The 23,406-nt window shown below is 36.6% G+C and overlaps 1 protein-coding gene across 1 annotated transcript in view; it reads right to left on the bottom strand.

The window, feature by feature from the left end:
• The window catches only part of GALNTL6 (polypeptide N-acetylgalactosaminyltransferase like 6), a 432,734-nt gene that overhangs the window by 268,777 nt on the left and 140,551 nt on the right, over positions 1 to 23,406 (bottom strand). The window contains exon 3 of the mRNA XM_066185979.1: positions 1,302 to 1,410. Within this exon, the coding sequence (XP_066042076.1) occupies positions 1,302 to 1,410 (109 nt within the window). The remainder of the gene's footprint in view (positions 1 to 1,301; positions 1,411 to 23,406) is intronic.

Consider the following 23,406-nt stretch of genomic DNA (forward strand, 5'->3'; position numbering starts at 1 on the left):
TCAGACAATCATAAGTATTACTGTTATTGTCCAAAACATATGGGGTCCACATTACATTTTCAGAAATTAAAAGTACATTGCCAGAGCATCCATGCATGGCCATTCCAACCAGCAAAGATGATATTCCTCACGTATATTCAAGTTTCCACATACATGCTGCTTTTACTTTGTACCTTCTTACATATTTGTCTGTTTACATTTAGCAATTTGGAACACAGCAATTACTGGTATGAAAAGCACCAAATTGCCTAGAATAATTCCCTTTCCATCTCTAGCTTATTTTACCTTCTAAGCACATGTGGGAGGAAAGGATAATTTCTTTAGTTAGTGATCAAGATTCAAAAGAGGTAAAAATAGCTTACAAAATTAACATACACTTGCAATATTTTACTACTACAGGCTCCTGCAAAATTAAGTACTTACCAAGTCCTAGGAATCTGTCAACGAGATTCAGTTATAGATATTTTGGGGGAGGTTTTGGCTGTCTCAAGACAGTGGGATCAAGACAGCATAATTTGTTTTACAATAGTAGATTGGCCTTTGTAAAATAATGACTTTTAAACACCAATTAAGGTGTAATTCAACTGCTGTTTCTCTTCCTTCCTTCTAATCTAATTCATCTTATGTTGAATAGTTGTACCTTATGTTGGAAAAGAAGAATTCAAATCTGAACATGCTCTGATGACAGAAAGAGGAACACAATCTATACTCTCCGCACATATGGGATGCAGCATGTGAAGGTACATTAAAATTGCGTTGCTCACCATAACAAAGTGTCCTTCAGTGTATTTGCAAACACAATTTTCTCCCATTTTCAAATAATTGCAGACTGTCAGAATGAGATGAAGTTGCTTTAGCAAGACTAAATGATTGGAGTTCGACAATGGCAAAAGTGTCAAAGGTTCTTGGCAGTTATAGGTATTGAACCCAGGTTTTGTGTATTGATTTAAGGACAATTTGGGTTTATTTGTAACATGTCCTTTTGCAAACCACCATTCAATTTGGTCACAGTCTGACAACTGACTTCAACATGAAAAATTATTTGTTGATAACATTTCTGCTGACTGTATAATCATTATATAGTTACTAGCAGGAAACACATTGTCACTTGGCGACTTTCAGAGAGAAGGTATTTGTGGTTGGTCTGACCTCTCAATTCAGAACATGATGTCCTTGTAACATTGCTGCAATCAAAGAAAGGTTGCTAGAAATGCCTCCTAAAGGACTCAAAAGAACAAATAGTCATAGAGAGAAAGAACGAGTAAACAAACCACTTTAATTTGTTCTGAACACATGTATACCTGAACGCATAGCATCTTTTTGAATGCTTTCATAATCATGCCAGTCCTTCCTTTTCAGGCCATCAGTCCAGGTAATGAGCTGTCCATCTCCCAGCCCCGAAGGAAGTGTCTGTGAAAAGAGAAAATAAGCAAACAAATAAATACATGCATACATACATATGTGGTTCATGCTATTATAGAGGAACCCTCATAATATGGCAGTAGCCATATTCAGTTTATTCAGTCCAAATATTGAAACTTTACTGTGGTAAATGAAGCTATTTTTCTAAATACCGTGAGAAAACAGTGAATTTAGTTCTTGACAAGCAATTATTTGAAGTATATCAAACATCTGGAGCTTAACATTTCTCTTTTCAGCAGTGTTCTGATATGACTGCTTGGCAAGAAGCTCGTGGACGTTAAACGGACTACTTAAACTGAACAGGTTTCAAAAATGCCTTATCCTTCAACATGTGAAGGACTTTGATTTTTTTTCCTTAAAGTATCGCTTGTGCAAAATTGGAGTTACAGTTACTTTGCACTTTACTATGTCCCCCTTTAATTTTTCTTGAGGTTTTTTTTTTTCTTTTAATAGCTGCTACTAAGTTATTGTTATTCACACAAGGTCAAAGGACTTCATCAAAGGCAGGGAGCAAAGAAATTCTCAAAGCACTTTCAAATGCTGTAGATCTTCACAATAAGCAATAAGGGGAAAACACACCACCACCCCCACAGAATACTCAGAAAGGAAACCCCCATACAATGTGTAGTTGGTAAGCTGACTTCCCCACTCCGAACTCCAAATTCCTGGGTAAAAGTAAAAACCTCTTTGCTTCTAAGAAAGATTATCTTCCTAGAGCTCCTCACCCCCCCGCCCCCCTTGATGCTTTCTGCCAAAAGCTAGGATTTTTATGAAAATTGGGAATCAAAATGTACCATTAGAAGAACCTGAACCGTAGATTCATTGCTAATAGGTATAACATGGAAACTCTAACTCTGGTAATTACATGTTTAAATCAGTAAGTTGTCCAGAACAAATGTCATATATGAAATGCATGCTAGAAATGTTCTTAAAGTTATGAGAAAACACACTCAAAAAGCAGTTCCAGGGACACAACATCTGACCAGCCTTCTAGTAGGAAACACTGAGAGGCCCACAAAAATCTCATACCTGTCTAACAGTGAAGCTTTGCACTTCATGTTTGAAGTTTGTAAACCCAATGAATACTGGACTCATCCATATTCTCTTACTGATTTTACACTACTGGCAGCACAGAACGGGATGACACTCACTGACTCCAAGTGAAATTATCCCAGCATGCTCAGTTAGGGTTTCTTTTTTCTAGGACAGACAAATATTAGCCAAGGTACATGATGCAGGACTGGTTGATAAGCCATCCTTAAAAGAGGGTTTCAAAGGAGTTTGGAGTTGTACGCAAGAAGTGAAGAATGCCAGGCATGACTTGTTACCTTCAAGCAAAGGATGCTAGAAATCCTGGTTGATAAAGATTTATGCTGAAAATGTCTGCTTTGGGTCGGCTGAGAATGATGGGTATTCAGGGCGAAGTGTCACGAGCTCAGTGCTCTCCAACAAATCCCTGAATACTGAGGAAAATCCAACACACTCTGCTAGCACGGCCTACATTTCTAAGTTTTAGTATTAAAGGTAACTTATGTTACATAATGCCAAACTGAAATCTAATTTGTTTATTCTTCTATTACCACTTCTGCAGACGTATTCCAAGAAAACACTGTTGTCACATTTTGATAAAAGTCAGAGGTTCACAAGTAAAAGAACTGAAGAACTTAATACATCCTGATAAAAATGTCAGGTTATCAAAATATCTAACCTTTCATGTCATTAAAATGAACTCATTAATTTCAGTAATTCTTGAGTTCAAACAAGGCTAATGTTCTAATAGTAATATCAAATTACTTGGGTTATAAAGTCAGAAGCATAAGGTAGAACACAGGCTGCAACAGCATTAATCATGATTCTTAAGTACAAGTTTCCAAAATAATCTACCCTGAAGCAGTAACTGGTTCTTTAAAAGTCAGACTCAGACAGATTCACTTCAATTAAACTTGTACCCTTCTCAGTGTGGGTACAGCTGGTGTGAATCACTTGGCTGGAGAAATGTGAAACTACTGAAACTGTCAAAAGCAAGATAAAGTTTACTTTTGTGACCTTTTATTCCTGTGCTGATTTCTTTCCCTAAAGTAGTTATTTCAATGGCAAGTTTGCAGGACACTGAAAGAAAGCTGAGTAGTAGAGTTTACAGCTGGTTTCCTGTTATCTATTTGCATTTTGATGCCATTACTCTTTAAAAATATTAATTACATGTAGTTACTTTACCTGATAGCATTTACAAGTCTAATGCACCAGGAGATTTCTCTTGCAAGCATAATATAGTTAAATAAATATATCCACTAAAATTAATGTAGCAGAAGGATAAATAAAAATACAAATATCATGATAGACAAAAACTAGTAGAAGTCTTGCTGTGGCTCATGTTTTGGAATGGCAACATTGCCCTGAGAGGAAACAGGAAAAAAACCACTGTATTGGTGCCATTAGAAGTTCTTGTTTAACAATGGAGAATACTGTTTGGATTGTTGGGATTTCTTTTTAATAAATCCCTTAACTCCCTCATATTGGACCATGGCAATTTTACAGCTCTAACATCCTCTCAGTGTAAGAGGAATTCAACAGAATACTCCTGTGTGCCACTTCGTAAAGCCAGTATTCAGACAGCACCACCTCAATGCTGACTGAACACTGTGACCCCTACAGGGACTGGACTTTATGAAATTCACTCTGTGTACACACCAGTTTCACCTGTGCAGTGAGCATGAAACAGGGCTTAGAAAGGGATGTCGAGTTGCACAGATAAACTCTCTGGGAAGAGCAAGAGTTTTGCAGTTCTTTAGCTCTGAAGAATTCGGAGCTGCCTATGGTCCCTCAACTAAATATCTCCCTTGTCAACAACTAAAGGATTTTTTTTCCCTTTTTTTCCAAGTTGCTATATTATTTAACAAGATATAAAGGCACTTGAGAAAATGCATTTCTCCATTTCACTTCTGCCTAAGGGTAAACAAATTGCATTTTGAAAGACCTTGAAACACAGTTTCTGGAATTTTTTAAAACTGCTAAAAGGATCCACTGTAAAACTCTAAGTATGCTCACATGCCTCTTTTAGCCAGATGATAATGACTGGAGGAGCTCACATTTCTGAAGCATTTCTAGCTGTGGAAGAAGATAAAGAAAAAATATAAAAAGAAAAATAACGTAGTACTCTTACTCTAGCATTTGTCTTCTCCCTACACACTTTTCTTTATCAGTTCTCCATCTTTTTTGCTACCTTGACAATTCAAACTATTTTGCATCAAACTAGAAGCAGCTCTGATTTAGTTAGACACAGCCTGACTCTCTGGTGTAACGGCTGGATAATAACCACCAAGTGTTGCTACTTGCAAGTACATACAAAAAAGCCCATACAACTCCACATCCCATCTCAGAACAACAAGTTCTGAGTATGTGAATATGATATCACAAGATAGAGTGTGCTAATGAATCTGGATTCTGAATTTTTGCTGAACACATATTTAACCATAAACTGATGAAATAAAATTTACCACAACACGTAAGTTCAAATGCTAAAGAAGGCAACAAAAGAAATTCTGCATTTTAGAGGTAATGTATAAACAGCCAGACAAAAATTATTAAATTTATGCTATAAAATGCCCAATGAATTTAGCACAAAAAATGAGTTTAGGTGTTTAAACAAATAACCAAATAAGGTTGGGTTCCAATCCATAAAAGGAAAATTTGTATCAAGGATTATTATTCTCTGTGTAAGCAAATTACTGAACCATACATCACAGGAGATACGGTATTCTGGAAAATACATATTCGCTATTTGCACATCCTGGGTTTTTATGTACTGAAATGGCAGCTACACTCCAGGGATAGTGTGAAGTGTTAGTTCTACGTGTGCCTGTAAGAGCACTTAATAATCTTTTGGTATACATAAGGGCATTAGAAATGGAAAACATGACTTCAGAACATTATAGTTCCTTCCAACATATGATGTAAGGCTTCTTTCTGGTGGAAACCAAGACAGGAGAAAAGAGAAGACTCAAGCACACCTGCCCCTGCTTCCCCCCAGTACCTCATCCTGACACAAAAGTAAAGCTTACGAGGTATCAATACATATGTGTGAGAAACCAGCTCAGCTGAGTAGCTGAAACATATTCAGGGTTTTCCCCTCCAAAACGTTTCTCAGTCACCCACAAATAGTGTGGTCTGCCCCTACAGCCCTTAGCCTCAAACTCGTGAATCATTTTCATCAGTGCAGAACTATTACAGTAGCAAATATCCCATTGCATACAAAGTGTTGGATTTTGACCGACTGTCAAAAAAATCCTACAACAATTTATCATCCAACCATTTGTTACATGTAGTATTCACCTCTGAGTTACACATTTTTAAGTATTTCAGTCCAAAGGAATTACCTACCTACAGGAACATTACATACAGCATCTGCCTTACTATTTCATTTTCACATTAACCTCAAATCTTTTGGGATGCAAGACTGATACAGTACTACATAAACTGAGAAGACTTTTCTCCTCCAGAGAAGACTTAACATCTGGTTGAATTACAGATAATATGATAAGCACAAAAAAAGTGCAATTACCAAAAACTCACTCAAAGACTATTAGATCCCTCAGAGAGGAAAAGAAAAGCTTCTCTACTTTGACATTTGAAAGCTTGAACTAAGAAACAAGTGCCTTCATTGAATAATTCATTTATTTTTAATTTCACTCTGTAGAGGCAGACAATTAGAGGGGACTCAGGCAAGGGAAGTGGATATATCAATTGAAATGCACCTTTTTTTTTTCTTTTAAGAAAAATGATATTACAGAAATTACAGATTTACTCTGAGCCTGAAGATTTGCTCACCAGCTCTAGGGACATTTTACTAAACACCAACATATAATTGAATACTGCACTAACAAATCACCATATAACGATCAGCATAACCACTTCCAATTACTTAATGAATTTTAGGTAACAATCTTATTTAGACATAAGCACTTGTTCACACTCAGGAAAAGATACACACAGGAAATAAAGGCAGTGAAGAAGTACTTTGAAACCTTTGGGGATATTTCAGGAGAAGCACAAAAATAACTACTCTTTGATTCCTCTTTATTCTTGGAATAAAAGCTTCTGTATTGTGTTTGTAAACAGTATTGTGTAAAACACATAGTTCACTACTTTTTTTTTGTATCCTTCTAACACAGACCATTCTCAGGACTCTAAGCTCTGAGCAACTACCCTGATCAAAAGAGACATTAACAAAAGAATCAAAACTCACTGGGCAATTAAATTCATTCCTTCATCAAAAAAAAAAAATTAAGGTAAACTTTTTAAAGAATGGTGTCACTGCATTTAACAACATATGTTCATTAAAAATCAGTTGCAAAATCATAGTATGTTCATTTACCAAATTTCTCTTCTGGTATTATTAAAAGTATATGAAGACAGATATTCTCATGAAGCTTCATCCCCAGCAGCTGGGAGAGTCATGAAAAAAAATTATTTTGGAAGATTTCTCCTTTTTTTGATTATGGTACATTTAGCACAAGACCATAAAAGTGAAATCTTAGCACTACGGCAGCCAAATCAGAAGTCACGCACTCAAGAAAAATCCATTCTGAAGAGTGACTGGGTAAGGATATTAAAGATGAAAACCAAAATATTATTTCCCCTAATGATGTCCTTGATGTAAGGTGGCCCAATCTATGGAAAAGATATAAAATCCAAGCAGCACACTATCTCATCTCTACACCTTTATTCTTGTAGTGGTTTGAAAGCAAAACAAAAGAGAGGCTCCAAGTCAGAGATACAATTTAATAGGAAGAAAGGAAAAAAAGTAAAATAAAATAGATGCAACAATACAAAAGACCACTGACAGAGTCAGAACACAACCTGAGCAGGGTGATGGAAGCAGTCCAGATGAGGTGGTCTTCCTGAAGCAGTGATCCTGTAGAAAGGTCTGGTAGCTTGGGTCCTCTGGGAATCCAGTGGGTAAGAGCTGCTTGTACTGTCCCAAACCCCAGATTATATCCAGGTGGGAATGCTTGGTTCCTCCCCCTGGGCGGAGCATCTCACAATGGGATAATGAGTCATGTAGGGGGTCCTTGAAGGCCCATTAAACAGAGATAACTCCCGGAGGGAGTTATCTATGAGTCATGCAGCAAGGCAGTTGATGGGCCATTAACAGAAGACAATGGCCCAGAGGGAGGGGGTCTGGGAAAACACCGCCCCACAGTTCATGAAGATGGTGATAGAATACTTTGTGCATGTCCTATACTACAACCCAGGACAAAGCTTAAGCTCTGAACACTGCCTGTGTGGCTCTTCTCTCCCCTATCTATTCAGTGTTAGACTAAAAAACAAAAAAGGGTCCATATCTGAACTGAGATCTAAGTATGAGTACCACACACAGGGAATAGGTACAAAAACAGCCCTTAAGTGCTGTGAAGCTCCCATAACCATGGCTGGCCAGTAAAATGTAGAGAACTACTGCTTGCTATGAAGAGAAGGTGGTTAAAACTCTAAATCTAGAATATTTCAAAAATAACAAAAAAATCGAGATACCTTCAGACACAATTGCTGCCTTTTATTTTTATTCTTACTCCATTTTTATGTATATTTAAAACATTTTAAAAATGTGAATCTGAATTGTTCTCCATATCCTTGGCTTGAAGCCATATAATAGAGACTTTAGGGCATGATGAATTTCTTCATATGCTCAGATTTCCTGTACCACTTATTTGTTATGCCACAGCAAATAAGTGTTCATTGCACTGACATTTACATTAGTAGAAATAATTAGCCCAGCACATCAAAAAAAGGGCAGCACTTGATTTAGGCTGCGACATCTGAATGACTCAAGGTTATTCCATTTTCGAAACACTTATATCACAATTTTTGTGCTTGTAGATTCTAGATTATCATGGACAACCCAGTAGCATCATGCCATCAATTCCAAATCAAAGCTGTTAATAATGTTATTTAGAAAATGCCAAGCTCCCCAAGCATTTCATTACAGGGACTTTTATAGACAGGTATAAAAAGCTGTTATTTCTGCACTATGGTTATATATTTCAGGTCACAAAACTGCAGCAAAAAAGATTAAGTTAAAACATGAGCACTCCAGAGGAGTTTGTACTCTGTATCTGTTGAATGTGAAACATTATGAATTGTCAGAGGTGACCTAAAAAGTCTGGTAATGAACCCTGGCTTTCCAAATGACACAATTTTAACTGACTGTAGGACAAGAGGCAGAATCTAGACTTAAAGAGATAAAAAAGAAAAAACAAAATAATAATAATAATTTTTAAAAATTCCTCAGACCATTCAACTCTCATGTGTTTCTACCTGCTCACCTAAGCTGCTGATAGATATGCTCAATAACTAAAACACCTAAAACTATCTTCTCTTGCTTCATTTTCATTCATCCTATTTCCCATTCAAGGAAAAGAAACCAAACTCAAGTAACATGAGCATCTATGATGGACTTGAATGAACATAGGCTGACCAGGCTGACCATGTGCTGCTTCTCCAGGTCTTCTTTTTGAACATTTTGAAGAACGTGCTGTACTCTGACAGCACAACAGGGTCAGCTTGCAGCCAGCATCCATATTGGACTATTTGTTTTCAGGAAGTCTAAAAATCATACCTGAAATAGTGTTAATACTGAATTTTTTTAATAACTACCTTTTCAGAAATTATTTTTAACATCAAAAGAGACCTTAAAGGGGTTTGAGGAGACTCAGAAGGATTTTTGCCAGGACTGGTTGGTTTTGAACCAAAAAAGATCCGTAAGACCATTCTGACGAACTATATAAACAATGACTTCGAGTGACTCCTGGAGGAGTTTATTATATGCTAGGTTTCTGGGGTGTTTAACTATATGCCACATGGATACAGAAAATTTTAAGTATGTTTTTATATAAACAGCCTTTTTCTCCTAGAAAAAAACAAAACAAAACTGAAAACCAACACAACACCAAATCACAAAAATCAAAACAGAATCCTATGTTCATGGAAAGAACCACATTGTTAGTAATTCTGTAATTTGTAAAAGGCTGAATAATAAAGATATTATAGTGCTTTTTCTTAATAGACTCTTCATATACATATTTTTCCTGAAGTTTAGAAAAATGCCTTCAGATTTTTGCTGTGCTAAGTGTCACACTTTTGCATTAACTGCAGCACTAACTTAAGACAAAAAGTGCTTTTGCAGGATTCAAGTGTCAGGTGTTTTAAGCAGGAATACATTTCTTGCTTTATCTGTTCAGTAATGATTAAAAATCTTATTTCGTTATGACAACTTTTGATGTAATTTGCCTTTGCATTTCCTTTATTAGAAGAGCATTCTCACTTAGGAAACAGATTTTATAAACAGTAAAGAATGTTCACTACAGTTCAGTTATCCCTAATGAGTGAAATTCAAATTATGTGTTGCTTCATGAGGTAACAAGAATAATTTCAGAAGTATTTTATACTTTTTTCTCCTCCTCTGGTGAACCTCTTATAAAAATACAAGCTACATCATAACTGGAGTATTATTCAAATCTCTGCGGTACAACTGATAACAACTTTGCAGCAAACCTGAAACCACTGATCCAGCAGACAGAGTGATAGTAGAAAAAAATACATCTACCAATTATTGTTGCTAATCAATATTTTCAATAGAAATGTCTAATTTTTTTTTGTTTTTCATATTCTATTATCTGAGAAACATTTTAAGAGAAAGGTCAGATGCAGAAACTAACTTTAGCCAAATTTACTACCTGGAATGTTTTAGCACAACTTAAAAATTTGTTGCAAAAATCATTTTCTATGGCAATGAGATAGTATATTCTATATTTTTGACTACAATATAAGGTAGAACTTAATTTGACACCTCCTATACTCATATGTAGGAGTTAGTAGTACTCCAGGAGTAATTTTTTAATTGTTCAAAAAGAAATGTACTGGATTTCTTAGCAATTATTTTAATGAGCTTTAAATCATAATCTCTACAGATACATCACCACACAACTGAACAGCTTGGCATACAGGTAAAATACCGTGACTTTTTATTTTATGTAGTTGTCTGCACATTTTTAGAAATAGTAGAGGGAAAATACAGATTTGTTTAAACAGTATTTTTAGAGTTTCTTGCTGACCTATGTCACAACAAAATTCATGTTCCATAGGCACCATTTGCAGAATACTCCAGCTTTTGGCATTAAAAACCAATTTTGTAATTTGAAGTTTATGTTACACTAGATTTAAGAAAAAACTCCAATGTTTAATTAACTAAAATAATGAATCCATGTTGGAAAAGAATTATCATCTTGTACTTTAAGGAAGACCTTAAACTAATCTGCCCAAATGAGAGAAAACACTCCTTATCAGGAGGCTTTTGATGCTGCAGCATATGCACTATTACCTGATCTCTCAGAACTCTTATGTGGGCACTGGATAGTAATTTCCATTGTCTAAGAGATTTTCTAACTAAGTGCAGAGGCTGCTGCAGAAAACAAGCTGATTAAACATGACTGACAGGTTTATATTTTTGTTCAGTCATCTTAACACGAGGCTGATAAGGAGACCTCTTGCAAGGTCTTTGGAAGCATGACAATCTCTCTGCTTTGCGGGAACTCAATGCAGATTTATTGAGACCAAAGACTGTCTTCCTAGTGTGTCCAGCATAAAGAAGTTTGCACCGAAAGGAACTAAAATTTTTGGTGGTTGTACATGTTCACATATGATCATGGAAGTCTGATACTCATCTGCTTAAAACAGTTCCTAGGGTCTGAGCTAAAGATATTGTTTCACTTCCCTATGTAAAGTCAGATTGCATGTACACCGCTCTTTTCTTTTGCCAGTCTGCACCATGCCTCTTGTCACTACTATTAATAGTTTTTAGGTTGTGGGGATTTTCACTTCTTTTTTAGTTTAGATCTAATCATGCTTTCTCAATCTGACTTGGCTCCATACTTGTTTCATACTCAGTCGCCCAATAAGTATTACCTTTCTAGTAAGAGTTTTTAAGTCAAGCTTTTCCACACTTACTTCTTTTTATAGGTAACTTTCTAAAAATTAAGTAAATTGAGGAAGATTTTACAAAATAGCACTGTTTAATATAGTCCTTTCATGTGAGAAAAAGTTTTTCACTCTTACTTTCTAGCAATAGAACAACAACAAAATTATATAAGAAGTATCTTAACATATTAAATCAGATTAGATTTGGCTCACCTTTAAATGAATCCAGTTAATTGCAAGAATAAGTAAATTAAAAGCACCAAAATAAATCGACTACTACAGAAAATTAAAAGGACTTTTTGTGTGAAGTTCAACAATGACTTGCAGAATCATAAAAACATTATCTGGCAGTTCCTTTGAGGTATAATCTTACCCCACCTCAAATCTGTACTGGGTATGCCTAAATCACATCTGCCCTTGCAAGTTTCCAATAGCAGAGATTGCACAAGCACTCAAGGCAATTTCCTTCAATACTTCATTATTCTTGCAATTAGGAAATTTCCCCTTTCATCTAACCTACGTTACTTGCCATAATTTAAGCCTTTCATTTCATTGTTCTTTTCACCAGGGACAGGAATGACATATTTCCTTTCTAGCAGCTACATTTTCATGGATATGAAAATAATTTTCTCTCCTAGATTAAATGGCTTTATTTTTTCAACTTCTTCTTAGCTCTTGTTGCTGACCCTGAAATATATGAAACTTTGAGAACAGCGTTACTTTATCAGTAATTGGATAAGGCTAAGAATAGGAGGTATAAAATGCTTATTAAAAACGTCCAAACAAACCAACAAGAAACATGATTACTAAAAGAATGAAGAACTAAGACAAGTACCAGGAGGCTACATTTCCTAAAAATAAGCAAGATTAAGTTATTTACTGTAACATATTTTTTCCCTGTCTGACAATAAAATAGCCTTGCATACCCATGTTGTGCTTCATGAATACTTCATACTTCCAACCCAGCCTAACACTATTTTATGAAGGAGCAGTAAATTCTCTTAATTAAAGTGGACAAATGACTGAAATGTTTATAAATAATTAAGATAGTCAAGATTAAATTATGTTATAAACCTAAAAAGACACTGAAGTTCAACGGGACTCACATACTTAAAATTACCAAACTACTAACAATTTTGATCAAACAAATCTTGTACTTCCAGTTGTGCCTGAGTCAATGCTGAGTTTTCCCTGAGCAGTGAGAGCATATTTAAAGAATTCACATATGCAAAGAAATTCATGTCCAAGTGGGAAAATAAGAACAAGAGTGGAAGAAGAAAAGACTTATAAGAGGTTCAAATTCAAACAATGACCTCTATTTTTTCTCTGAACCAAAAATTTTGATATTGGACAAACTGATGATCTCTTCTGTTTAATGCCATTTAAGACGACCTTTTCATTTTAGGCCAATAGTTTTCAATTAAAAAACCAATCACAGTATATTTCACTAAAAGGAGTACTGTGATTAGTTAAATCTAATTTTATCAACATCCAGAATGTGAAAAGCATTTTAAAGTAAGTTGAGCAACTTTGATTGATACACTGAGTTTTAATTTCTAATTCCTCATCTCCCACTCTTTTGGTAGGAAATTAAGGTCACACATCATTGAGCAGGGTAAGCTACTGTAACTCAAATGTAGCTTCAAAGATTTGGCCTTCAATTTTTCTCACACTTACCCCCCCACCCCCCCCCGTACTATATAGACACCAAATTGATAGGTCTGGAGCTATGAGTGAAGTTTTTAAACATAAAATCCTTTGTAAAAAAAAAAAAAACCCAAACAAAAAAACAACCAAAAAAACCCACAACAAATGAAGACGAGCATTAAATTTAATTATCATAATTCTTTTGGTAGAAGAATTTTAATTAAACCTTTTCTATGGACTATTTTTCCTGATTTTGAAAATGTCTTCCTTAAAATGCAAAATAATTCTTTTCCAATGTGAGTTCACTTCCTGAGTAAATTAAGACGACCAGTTCTCTAAGAACTAGCACCTATCCCATGTCCAAAGCTAGGTATTAAAATGTGTGTTTCCATAAATTAATATAGTCATCCTAATTTTCATCAGTACACACAATTCCCACAGATGTTTTTTTAAGTCTTAGAAAGCCAATGTTTACTATACCTAAAATCTACTTCAGACCATCCTGTGGCGTTACACCAAGGAATTCACACAAAGTCTGTGCTCCAGAGCCATTAAATGCTGCAAAAAACATGGCAGCCAGAGGAATGCTACTCCACTCTCCCCCTTGATAGCAGGTGCAGCAAGGTGTGACAGACCCTTTGGATGACCCCCTGTCTGAGGGCCAGCTTCCAGCACACTCCAGGCAGCAGACCCTGCTGCAGCCTCTGCTGGGTCACAGCTGCAGCTCCAGTTAACCCCGGCCCCGTGGAAGCTTTCATCCCAGCAGGCTCACGTCTGCCTGCAGGCTGGCTTTCACCAGCCCTGCCTGAGAGCTTAGGAGAGTCTCCCTTCTGTCTTTGCAAAGTCTCTATGCATAAACATAAAACACTTCTATTCCCTTCACACTACCTTGGCTGAACTCACTGTCCTTATGTTCCCCAGCAGAGCTGATACCCAGCTATGCTTCAGTGGCTCTAAGGCAAACTCCAGGGCTCCCTAAAAGACCAATTCTCTCTACAAGCAGGGCCATTATTACTATGTAGACACAGAGGAAAAATTATATTATGACAGCTACCACTATGAAGTAGCTGTTCTTTAAAAACTGACTTTTTACTGATGACTGTTACAATTACAGGGATTAATATTATTAGTCCCCTATTTCTCTTAGCTGAATATTTCAATACTCAAAAAAATCTGAACTTTAAAATTTCTCAGATCTGGGGAGGAGTCAAAAATGAAACACATAATATTGTCAGTGTAATATATATTAGAATCCATGGAGACATTAAATTTCAATTTTCATCTATGAATATTAAATATTAATGAGGTTTCAGGTACAGAGATATTAAAGTGAAGCATCAGAGAGCTATGACTTAGCTCGGATACAGAGAAAGAAAGTTCACAAGGGAAGCTAATAAAGGTCAAAACCACAGAACTACCATAAACCAGAACATACAATAGAAGAAAAAGAGTAATTCAAGCAAACCTGATTTTAAAGGGGCCATTAAGAACTGCACACAGTTTCACAAGCAGAACTTTCACGTAAAACATAAAGAAATGGGAAGTAATTAAATACATAATTCTATTCATGTATAATACTCAAACTGAGAGATGACAAGTACTTCTTGAGTGACTTGAGAACAACTTGTGGAGGAAGATGTCTAACCTTAAACTCAAGAATTCATAAGCACAAACAAAACCATAGTAATAGCTGCATCCAGAACTCCCTTGTTCCTCCCATGACTTCTGCTCTGGAGACATCAATGTCTATAGATATTAATATAATAACGCAAAAACCCAGATACACAAGGATTACACAGAAAAGTTAAGTAATATGCCCTGACTGCATGACAGCACACACAAAATACAAGGAAAGAAATATCTAAGAATAAACAGGAAAGCAAAAGAACATAGGTCAACCAAGTGACAGCTTTTTTTTGTACATTTATAATTTATCTTTCTTCCTCTATCATTTATTCATACACACAACCCCGCCCTACAGGTATAAAAGCATATATTCTTTTCCTCCACCCCTAATATAAAAAATTCTAGTTACAAAATAAAAAACAATTGGAAATATTTAGAGGCATTGTGTAGCACATTTGACAGAAATATAGTGAGGCAAAATTCAACACTAGATGTTCCTTAGACAAAAAAACAAAAAACAAAACAAAAAAACCCCCCTAAAAACCCCAAAAAACAACAACAACAAAAACAACAACAACAACAACAAAACCCAAGGAAAAAAAAAAACACCAAAAAACCAACCAAAACCTGAAAGTCACAGGTCTCCTTAACTTTATACAGCAACTAGAACTGTTTCCAAGTTGTACTCATGAATGTAATTCTGTAAAATCAGTTACAAGCATTTGATGACTAGCACAGCACATTCTGAAGGCTATCAATAGTACCAATTGAACTGAAAATTTTCACTTCTAAATGTTCTATTATCAGCCTGATAGAATCTTTTCTATTATCACTCTGATGCACACTGTCTTGGCACACATACCATACAATAAAGTATGAGCAGCTCAATAGTAATTTGGAAAATATCTCAGAATTATATTTAGAGATAGATATATGACAAGGTATTTTTATTATGTTACAGCATCTATCACTGCATTTACAGTAACCAATCTATGTACCTTCAAAAGATAGGTATCAGTATCTGTACCTTTAGATCTTAGATAAGGCCATTTGAAGAACTCATCACTTACATAAAGTTGACCAGGTCACCATGAACCCTAGATGAAACTAAGCTCTGACAGAATTTTCCTCCAAGTAATTTTCTGGGTAGTAAAATCTGAGCCCCCAGAAACATCTGTGCACAGTCATGTGTCTCCCTGAGTTTAGACTGGTGAAGCCTGTTAAACCTCTTAGTGCAGGTGAATTATCAAACCCAGTCAGGGTGAAGGAGAAAGAAAAAACTGAAATTGTGCTCTTAACTGTGCTCAGCATAAACCATCTTAACAGAAGGAAAACAAAAGGATTTAGTTCTGTTACTAAATGTAACACCATCACCCCTGCATTCATACTAACTGCAAATCTACTGAACACAAGTTTTCTTTTAAAACAGAATTTCACAGGGTAAGCAAATCTTAATAAGCTTTTACCATGATCAAACTGTCAGAAGTATTCTCACCAACAGTTGCAATTAAAGTTTTATTGTAGATACTTCACTAGGACAGTGTCTAACATCCCTAGTTAAGAATCATAAGCCTTTAGTGCTCAGCAGCAAAACCTAGTTTTTGTCCAGATGTGTTTACAATTAAAGCATATGAGGAGAGAAATATAAGCAACTAGACAATACTATTCAGCACAGAAAACTATGTTTTCAGTGCACTATGAACCTAACTACTGCTAAATTCAAGAATCCATCATCACAAAAAAGGATTTCCTTTTTAATTTAGGAGTAGTTATATTATTTCATAGAACTATACCTTCTGCTCCTCTGAGGCAAAACAAAAGGAAGACCAGGGTTTAGACTGAGATCCATGGACTAATGAGAATTGGTATTTAAAGATCTAATAAAAGAGCTGGGGTAATCTCCAAACCACTTGGGGATTAAAATCGAGAGGAGAATGTTTAACATTTTATACTAGGGACAACGAGACATAGACAAGGCAAGTCTTTTCCTTGTTCTCTGTCAGTTCTAAGGAGAAAGAGACAACAGGGATTGGGATCCTAATGCTTGAACAAATACTCAGCTCTATGGATCAACAGAAGAGGCTGCATGTCCCTGAAAACATGGGGAAAAAAATCTTTAATTTTTCAAATTGTCTCCAAACAATATATCATACACTATCCTTAAAACAGAAATAACTCTTTAGCTTGCTGATTTTTCTTGTAATTGGTTGGAAAATCTTTTAAGACACCATTTTCTTCTTACAAATCATTAAGCATGCCACTTGGGTTTATACAGTCAACCAAACCCATGGATTCCTGCCCCTCAGTACCTCTTCATCTCATTCACATGGACATGGCCTTGATGAAAAGGGTGATGACACCAAACTACTGTCAGAAAAGGCCTCATGTCACTCTGCTCTTCCTGGAGAATATGCATGTGCCACAGCCCTTTGTCAGGTCTGTATTTCACTGATTGCCTGTTATCAAGCCCATACTGCACATGTAAACACAACAGAAAGTGCATCACTTGGGCACTGCAACATCTTCCCCGTGACACGTCCTGGCTTGGAGAAGTCCTCCATCCATTCCTTTTTGGAATGTAAATATGCAGCAGTCCTGTGCCCAGTTTCATTTGCGTAAGATGGTCTGTATTCACTACCATTCATTACAGTTTAAGGCAGTACTTGCCATTCATCTATGCTCAGGTATTCATCTGTCAGATGGTCTGTGTTTAGTACCACACATAAATTATTTAAGAACAGTTTCTTTAAATGTTTCTGCCACCCAATTCCACTTCAACACACAGTTCTCACTAAGAGTGAGAATAGCTCTCCTTAAGCTGTCCTGAAGAGGAATTAAGAGCTTTAGGAGAAGTTATGACCTAGCCCTTCTCATACCACAGGGGGCAAAATGCCCTGCAGTTATTGCTAACAGTTTCTTCTGAGATGAAAAATAATCTCTATCTAATATCAGTCTCTGCAGCAAGTGCAACTTAAAGAATTTTCCTTCAGCAAGAAATTCAAAAAAAGCAATTTGTTCAACTCAAGACTCATTCAATTTCTGCAGCAACTGACTTTTTCATCCAATTATGTTTTCTACATCTCTTTAAAGGATGGGTTCATCATTTGATTGATCACCAGGTTCCTGTAGCTAATGCCCATGTGGAAAGGGAAAACTCCCTGCAGAGAAATCTTTTGGAAGAATTTAATCCGAATTTTTATTTACATATAGCTTTTATCCTTTTCAATTAATTTATATTATATGAAAAACCGTGGTTCTCAAAACAGAAATCAGACAACCATAATGTGATTGTTATGAATGCTATATTGAAATATTTTTCACAAACATTGTATCTGAGTTACTATGGTGGAAAATAATCACATTATAGTAATCTTTAAATGTTTCACAGCTGTTAGAATGAACTGATATATTGGAAAACTGCACTATGTAAGGTACTTTTAATACCGAATAATTTTGTCGGACTGCCACATCTTCCCCTGCAGGGTCTTGTTAGGGAGGCCCAGACCTTACACAAGTGACCACCGTGGCCAAACCACACCCACCCATGGGCCTGGGGCTAGTCCCCAGACCAGAGGCATCCTGCTCATCCCTGTGCTCCTGCCTGGCCATCCAGCTGCATCTCACCTTGGCTCTCCTCTGATTCTGACCCTCACACCTGTGTGCTGGTGGCCTGGCTTGGCTGTGCCGCCAGGACCCTGAAGAGTGGCCTGGGCCAACAGCTGGGCACTTGCTGCTCCTCACCATTTCTACATCAACAATATCACTCATTTTCCCAAGTTCAAAAGGGCTGAGAGTACCTTAAAAATACATAACTCACCAGAAAGCTGGAGGTACATTATCCACAGAAATATAAATCATGAAATGGGTTGTTATATAATGGTAATTAATACCTAGCACAATAATGACTGAATTAATGAATTGTTACATAATGCGAAGTAAATTCAGCTAAAACCTTAACAGTTGCAGCCACCCAGCCACCACCACAGGATCATCCTGGTGACTGGAAACTAAGGAAGGTGACAAGTTCTCTCCGGAAAGCTGTTCTTGAGGCCCGGGAGTCATCCATCCACACGGGGCTCTGCGGGATAAACCCAACACCCAGCAGATCCCAGAGCAGACCATCTGCTCAAGTGGCTCACTCAAGGTTACCTCAGGGATGTGCTGAGCCTGGCCTGAACTAAAGCAGGGGAACAACAGATGGAGATCCATTTTCTGTGGCTTGTGAGGCACCTGAGCTTATGGTGACCCAGAATCTTCCTCAAAGCACCTCTGGTGAAACCACAAGGGCAGCTGACTTCTGGACCCAAAATGAGTAATTTAAGAAACACCACACGGCTCTGGCCATAAGGCACTCGGTTAAATTAACGTACCTCAAAAGAAATGCCATAAACAGCAGTTTTTCTTTGAGGAAAATACAAGGCTACACTCAAGCAGTTCTATGCACTAAAAAGCAAAAGAAATACCAGACATCACAGAATAAGCTTGCCATAACACATCTCAGTCATAAACAGGGGGAGAAGAAGGGGGAAAAAAAAGGGGGGGGGAGGGAATATCATGAAGAGAAATCATTTGCACCTCATATAAGCCTGAAAATCAGTACTAAAAAAACTCTCTTATCTATCAGAAAGGTCCAGATAACAGAGATATTAATAAATGAGGCACTACATGAAAGCACTGATAAATGATGTAATTTGTTGCTTTTAAAAGGGTAATAGTCTGACAGAGTGGGTTGCAGATAATGAAAGGTGACAGGCTATACCTGCAGTAACACTTTTAAAAGTGCTTGGGAATACTTTAGGGCAAAGGAACATGGCCTTTTATAATAGAGAACCATTTGAACAATCCCTGTCATGCTTTTGTTCCTTACCAGCTAGCCCACATACATTTCTGCAGCAATTATATCCTAATTATCAATTCACATCTAGTGTTTTCCACCCAGATGTCTTGTTGTGGAAACGAGGAGCTGCACAGTTAGGATGCTGGCTACTCTGTAACAGTTGGTCATAATTCATGGAAGTGTCATTAATTTGGGGTATTACAGGCAATAAAACCAGTGCTTGGACAGTGTTAATGCAAACCAGTCAAACATCAGCTAACAAATTGCATCATCCAAATTCTCTCTTCAAAATTTACATGCTAGAAAAAAGCTAAAAACATAGAAAAATATAAAACCTTTTCATATCTGCAAAATATAGTGGACTGACTTAATGAAAAAAAATACAAATACATTACCTGTAACTCTCCTAAATTTCATTTTGAGTCTCAAAATCAATCTTAAAATGCCCATTGAAGAGACTAGAGGTATTATCATAGTATATAGCAGAGCACTGAACAGCACACAAACAAATTTTCATTACTGCCGTTAGTTCACAAGGTTTGAACCCTCAGTAAGTTTATTTCAATTCTGGTACAGTAAATACACATCAGGCACAGAAATATTATCTAAAATGGTAAAAAGAATTAAATCTATGAAACAGTTTTTGCAGACATAGGAATAAAGCCTGCATTGTCTATCATTTATACATAACTACATAGCTTGGATGCTTATTGATTGAAAGTAGAGAGAATTTAATTAAAGTGCCAAAGGTATTTCCTTTACCTTCCTCTTACTTGCCACACCCAATACCAGCACTACAAATACGACAATTCAATCACAAATACTGAAGTACTACAGATATTATACAGTCAAAAATGTTTGCAGACAGAATAAAATCTCCATGGTCTCTACCAGATTCTAAATACCATCTTACTGTTTTCGGCGTAATTCTCACAGCTTAGTGTAATAGACACATGTCTATATACATCTGTATCAAAGTCGTGAGCTTAATTTGACATTACAGTTGCCTTTGGAAAAATGTTACCTATGTTTCACGAACATATAACCTGTGAGTAGCTGCCACAGGTAAGGTGTTGACAGGTTATTGGAATGCCTGTCATCTTCCTGGATGGCTTACACAAGTGTCAACAGAGGTGAATGTCATCTCAACAGAAGGACTTGACCCTTAAAAGCAGGTTTTACTACAGAGCACTTCTGAAGTGGCGCTATGTAGTGTGTGTCATAAGAATCAAAAAAAGTTTATTAAATGAAGGTTTTTTTCTTGCTTAACCACCATTACCAAAGAGGATCCGTACGTGCAAGAAAAGACATGCCTTTGAGGGCACCTGGTCTAAGGAAATGAGGACAGAGGACAGACAGAAGACCTTGCTATGTGTTCTCACTTCTTGTGATGATCTAAAACTTTCACATGCCCTGAGACCCTGATTCTTTTTTGCAAAGCCATGTTCCTGATTTTATAGAAAAATAAAGCCATCTGCTCTAAAAACAGTGGAAGTTTATTCCACTGAAAAAGTAAATGCATTTTTTTCTTCAAACAAAATATATTTTCTTGATGTTTTAAATTTAATACTTAAGCCAAACTTAGAAGATGCGGACGTTTATCTTAAAATGTCATAGTTGCAATAAGAAAGCCTAGGTCTTCTCTTGACAACAGTAGTACTGGAACACAGGTACTGATGACTCACATGCTGTTGAAAGTTTTTTCATGTTTCCCTTGTGGCTCCTCTAAATAGCAAATTTCAATCAAGTTTCATAGCAAAACTCTCACAAAAACTTCAACTGCACCCAAGGGATGAATGTTACATCTGTGATACCATCCACACGCTTTCCTTATACATTTGTTCCTAGGACTTTTGACTCTATCCTTGTTCAACAAGCTGAAAAGGACACTGAGTCCTTTGAGTCACAAATCTCTCTTGAAACTAATTACTGCTTGGTGAACACTGTGCTTTCTGAGACTGCAAATGTTTTTAAAGTCAAATTGCAAGGGATGGATTTTTTATTTTTAAAGCAGTTGTCACTTTTGTTTTTCCAGAGCAGATACATAATTAAAAATCAAAACTAAGGAAAACTATGACCCCCAAAACAAGTATAGCATTAAGGCAGATATTATAAAATTTCAAATGCATCCAGAAAGAGAAATTCTCATAGGCCAGAATGAAGCCTAATTAATAGCACTGAGAACTCCGTTTTTTTCCTTATATGCTGAGTATCTAATAAACTCACATAACAGTCCTTGCTATCTTACACTGCAGAAAAGTACCCTACTCAAGGAGCGTGACTAATCCAGAATGTGGAGACCCCAGCACAACAAAGTAGAGCCACTGACTCCATCTGTTCCCTAGAGCAGTACATTTTCTTTGCACAGATGGGATGAGTGGGACTAAGGAAAGAGAGTTGAATTTCCAGCTGAACTGATGGAAAAAGATTCCTTTTAAAAGAAGAGGATGTTTTCTACTGACACCATATGTCATGTATTGATTACATATATTGAAAAATAATGGGCAAAGTGTCCTCTCTGTCCAATCCAAAGACTCAGCTTGAACTGTAAGGGTATTTTTAAAGTGGGTTTCTGCAAGTGCTTTTAAAATTGGCTCTTGCTCTAAGGTTCCTCTGCTGTGCCTACATTGTTTGCTATCAGTTGTATCCAAGAATGGGTTAAGCTTGATGCTGAATTCTATCAAATGCTGAGGGAATGTCTGGATGAGTGACAATGGGGCAGAGACACGGGGAGACCCAAGCCATGTATTTCAGAGTTTAAACATGCCAGTCAGATTGTTTAAAAGAAAGATGTTGGACCAGAGTCCTGAGACTACAAAAGTGGCCAGAAACTCAAGCGGAAACAGCTAATGCTTCTCTCCTTAGGCTGAGGATTTTGGAACAGTTCAGACCACCAGCCCTGTGATCACATGGTTGTAGGCCAGGCTTTAGCATGTATGGACTTGTTTTGTATGACAAATTTGAGATTGCCATATATTATTGCTGCTTCCCTCACACAGCATTTGGAGTTCTGGTCAAAGTCAGATTTTTATCACTTTTGTCCCTCCTCAAGTCACGTTAAGTTTCACCTATGAGTGTATGTTTCTTTTACTTAAAATTGGGCAACACCACATCATATTGGGGAATCCTCACTTTCTGTTTGAATGAAGTTAAAGTAACAAGAATTTACAGTTACTTTACAGATGTGCCAAGAAAATGAGTAAGTAATACAGTGGATTGGGAGCTTTTAAACAGGAGCCATGTAAACAGCTTAGCTGCTAATACCACTTTGGGCTGTGACAATCATAATTATCAGGTCTCAGCCTCTCCACCTGCTCTTCATCCAAATTGCCTTGAACACCTCCGAGTGTCTTAACAGCAGCACAGGGTTTCTGTGCGGGTATCAGGACAGCTAGACTTGTGCTCTCACTTCCACAGGATCTGGTGAGACAAGGAGCACAATTCAGAGAACGTGCACTGAAACATGACAGTTATAATCAAAAGCTTTATTTGACATGACCACTGTGGTTTTTTCTTAAAACATCTTTTTGCTCTTTAAAAGTGTATTAATTATGTAACAGCTCTACATTACCCTAATGTAACTAATTATTTCAGACTGTTGCATAGGTATCTTATCCACACATATAATATATCCATGTAAGACATATATAGTGTATATATAATATTTTTCACGTTATGTCTGACCTTTGTTTATGGTGAATTATTTAGAGAGTATCGCATTGCATCTTGGTAGATTTTGTTAAAGGGGTGCATATTTAACCGTAAACTAATAAAAGCCTACACATGCTCAATGCTTACGGAACGATAACCCACACATTACAGTTCTGCAAGAATAGATGATGAACCACTGCATTTTAAAACTTAAGCACATCACCTTTCTTGTGTTACTGAAAATCTTATACATT

Source organism: Chamaea fasciata, unplaced genomic scaffold (assembly GCF_029207755.1).
Source record: "Chamaea fasciata isolate MVZ Bird 193981 ecotype frontalis unplaced genomic scaffold, bChaFas1.0.hap1 SCAF_6, whole genome shotgun sequence".
NCBI classification, from domain to species: Eukaryota; Metazoa; Chordata; class Aves; order Passeriformes; family Sylviidae; genus Chamaea; species Chamaea fasciata.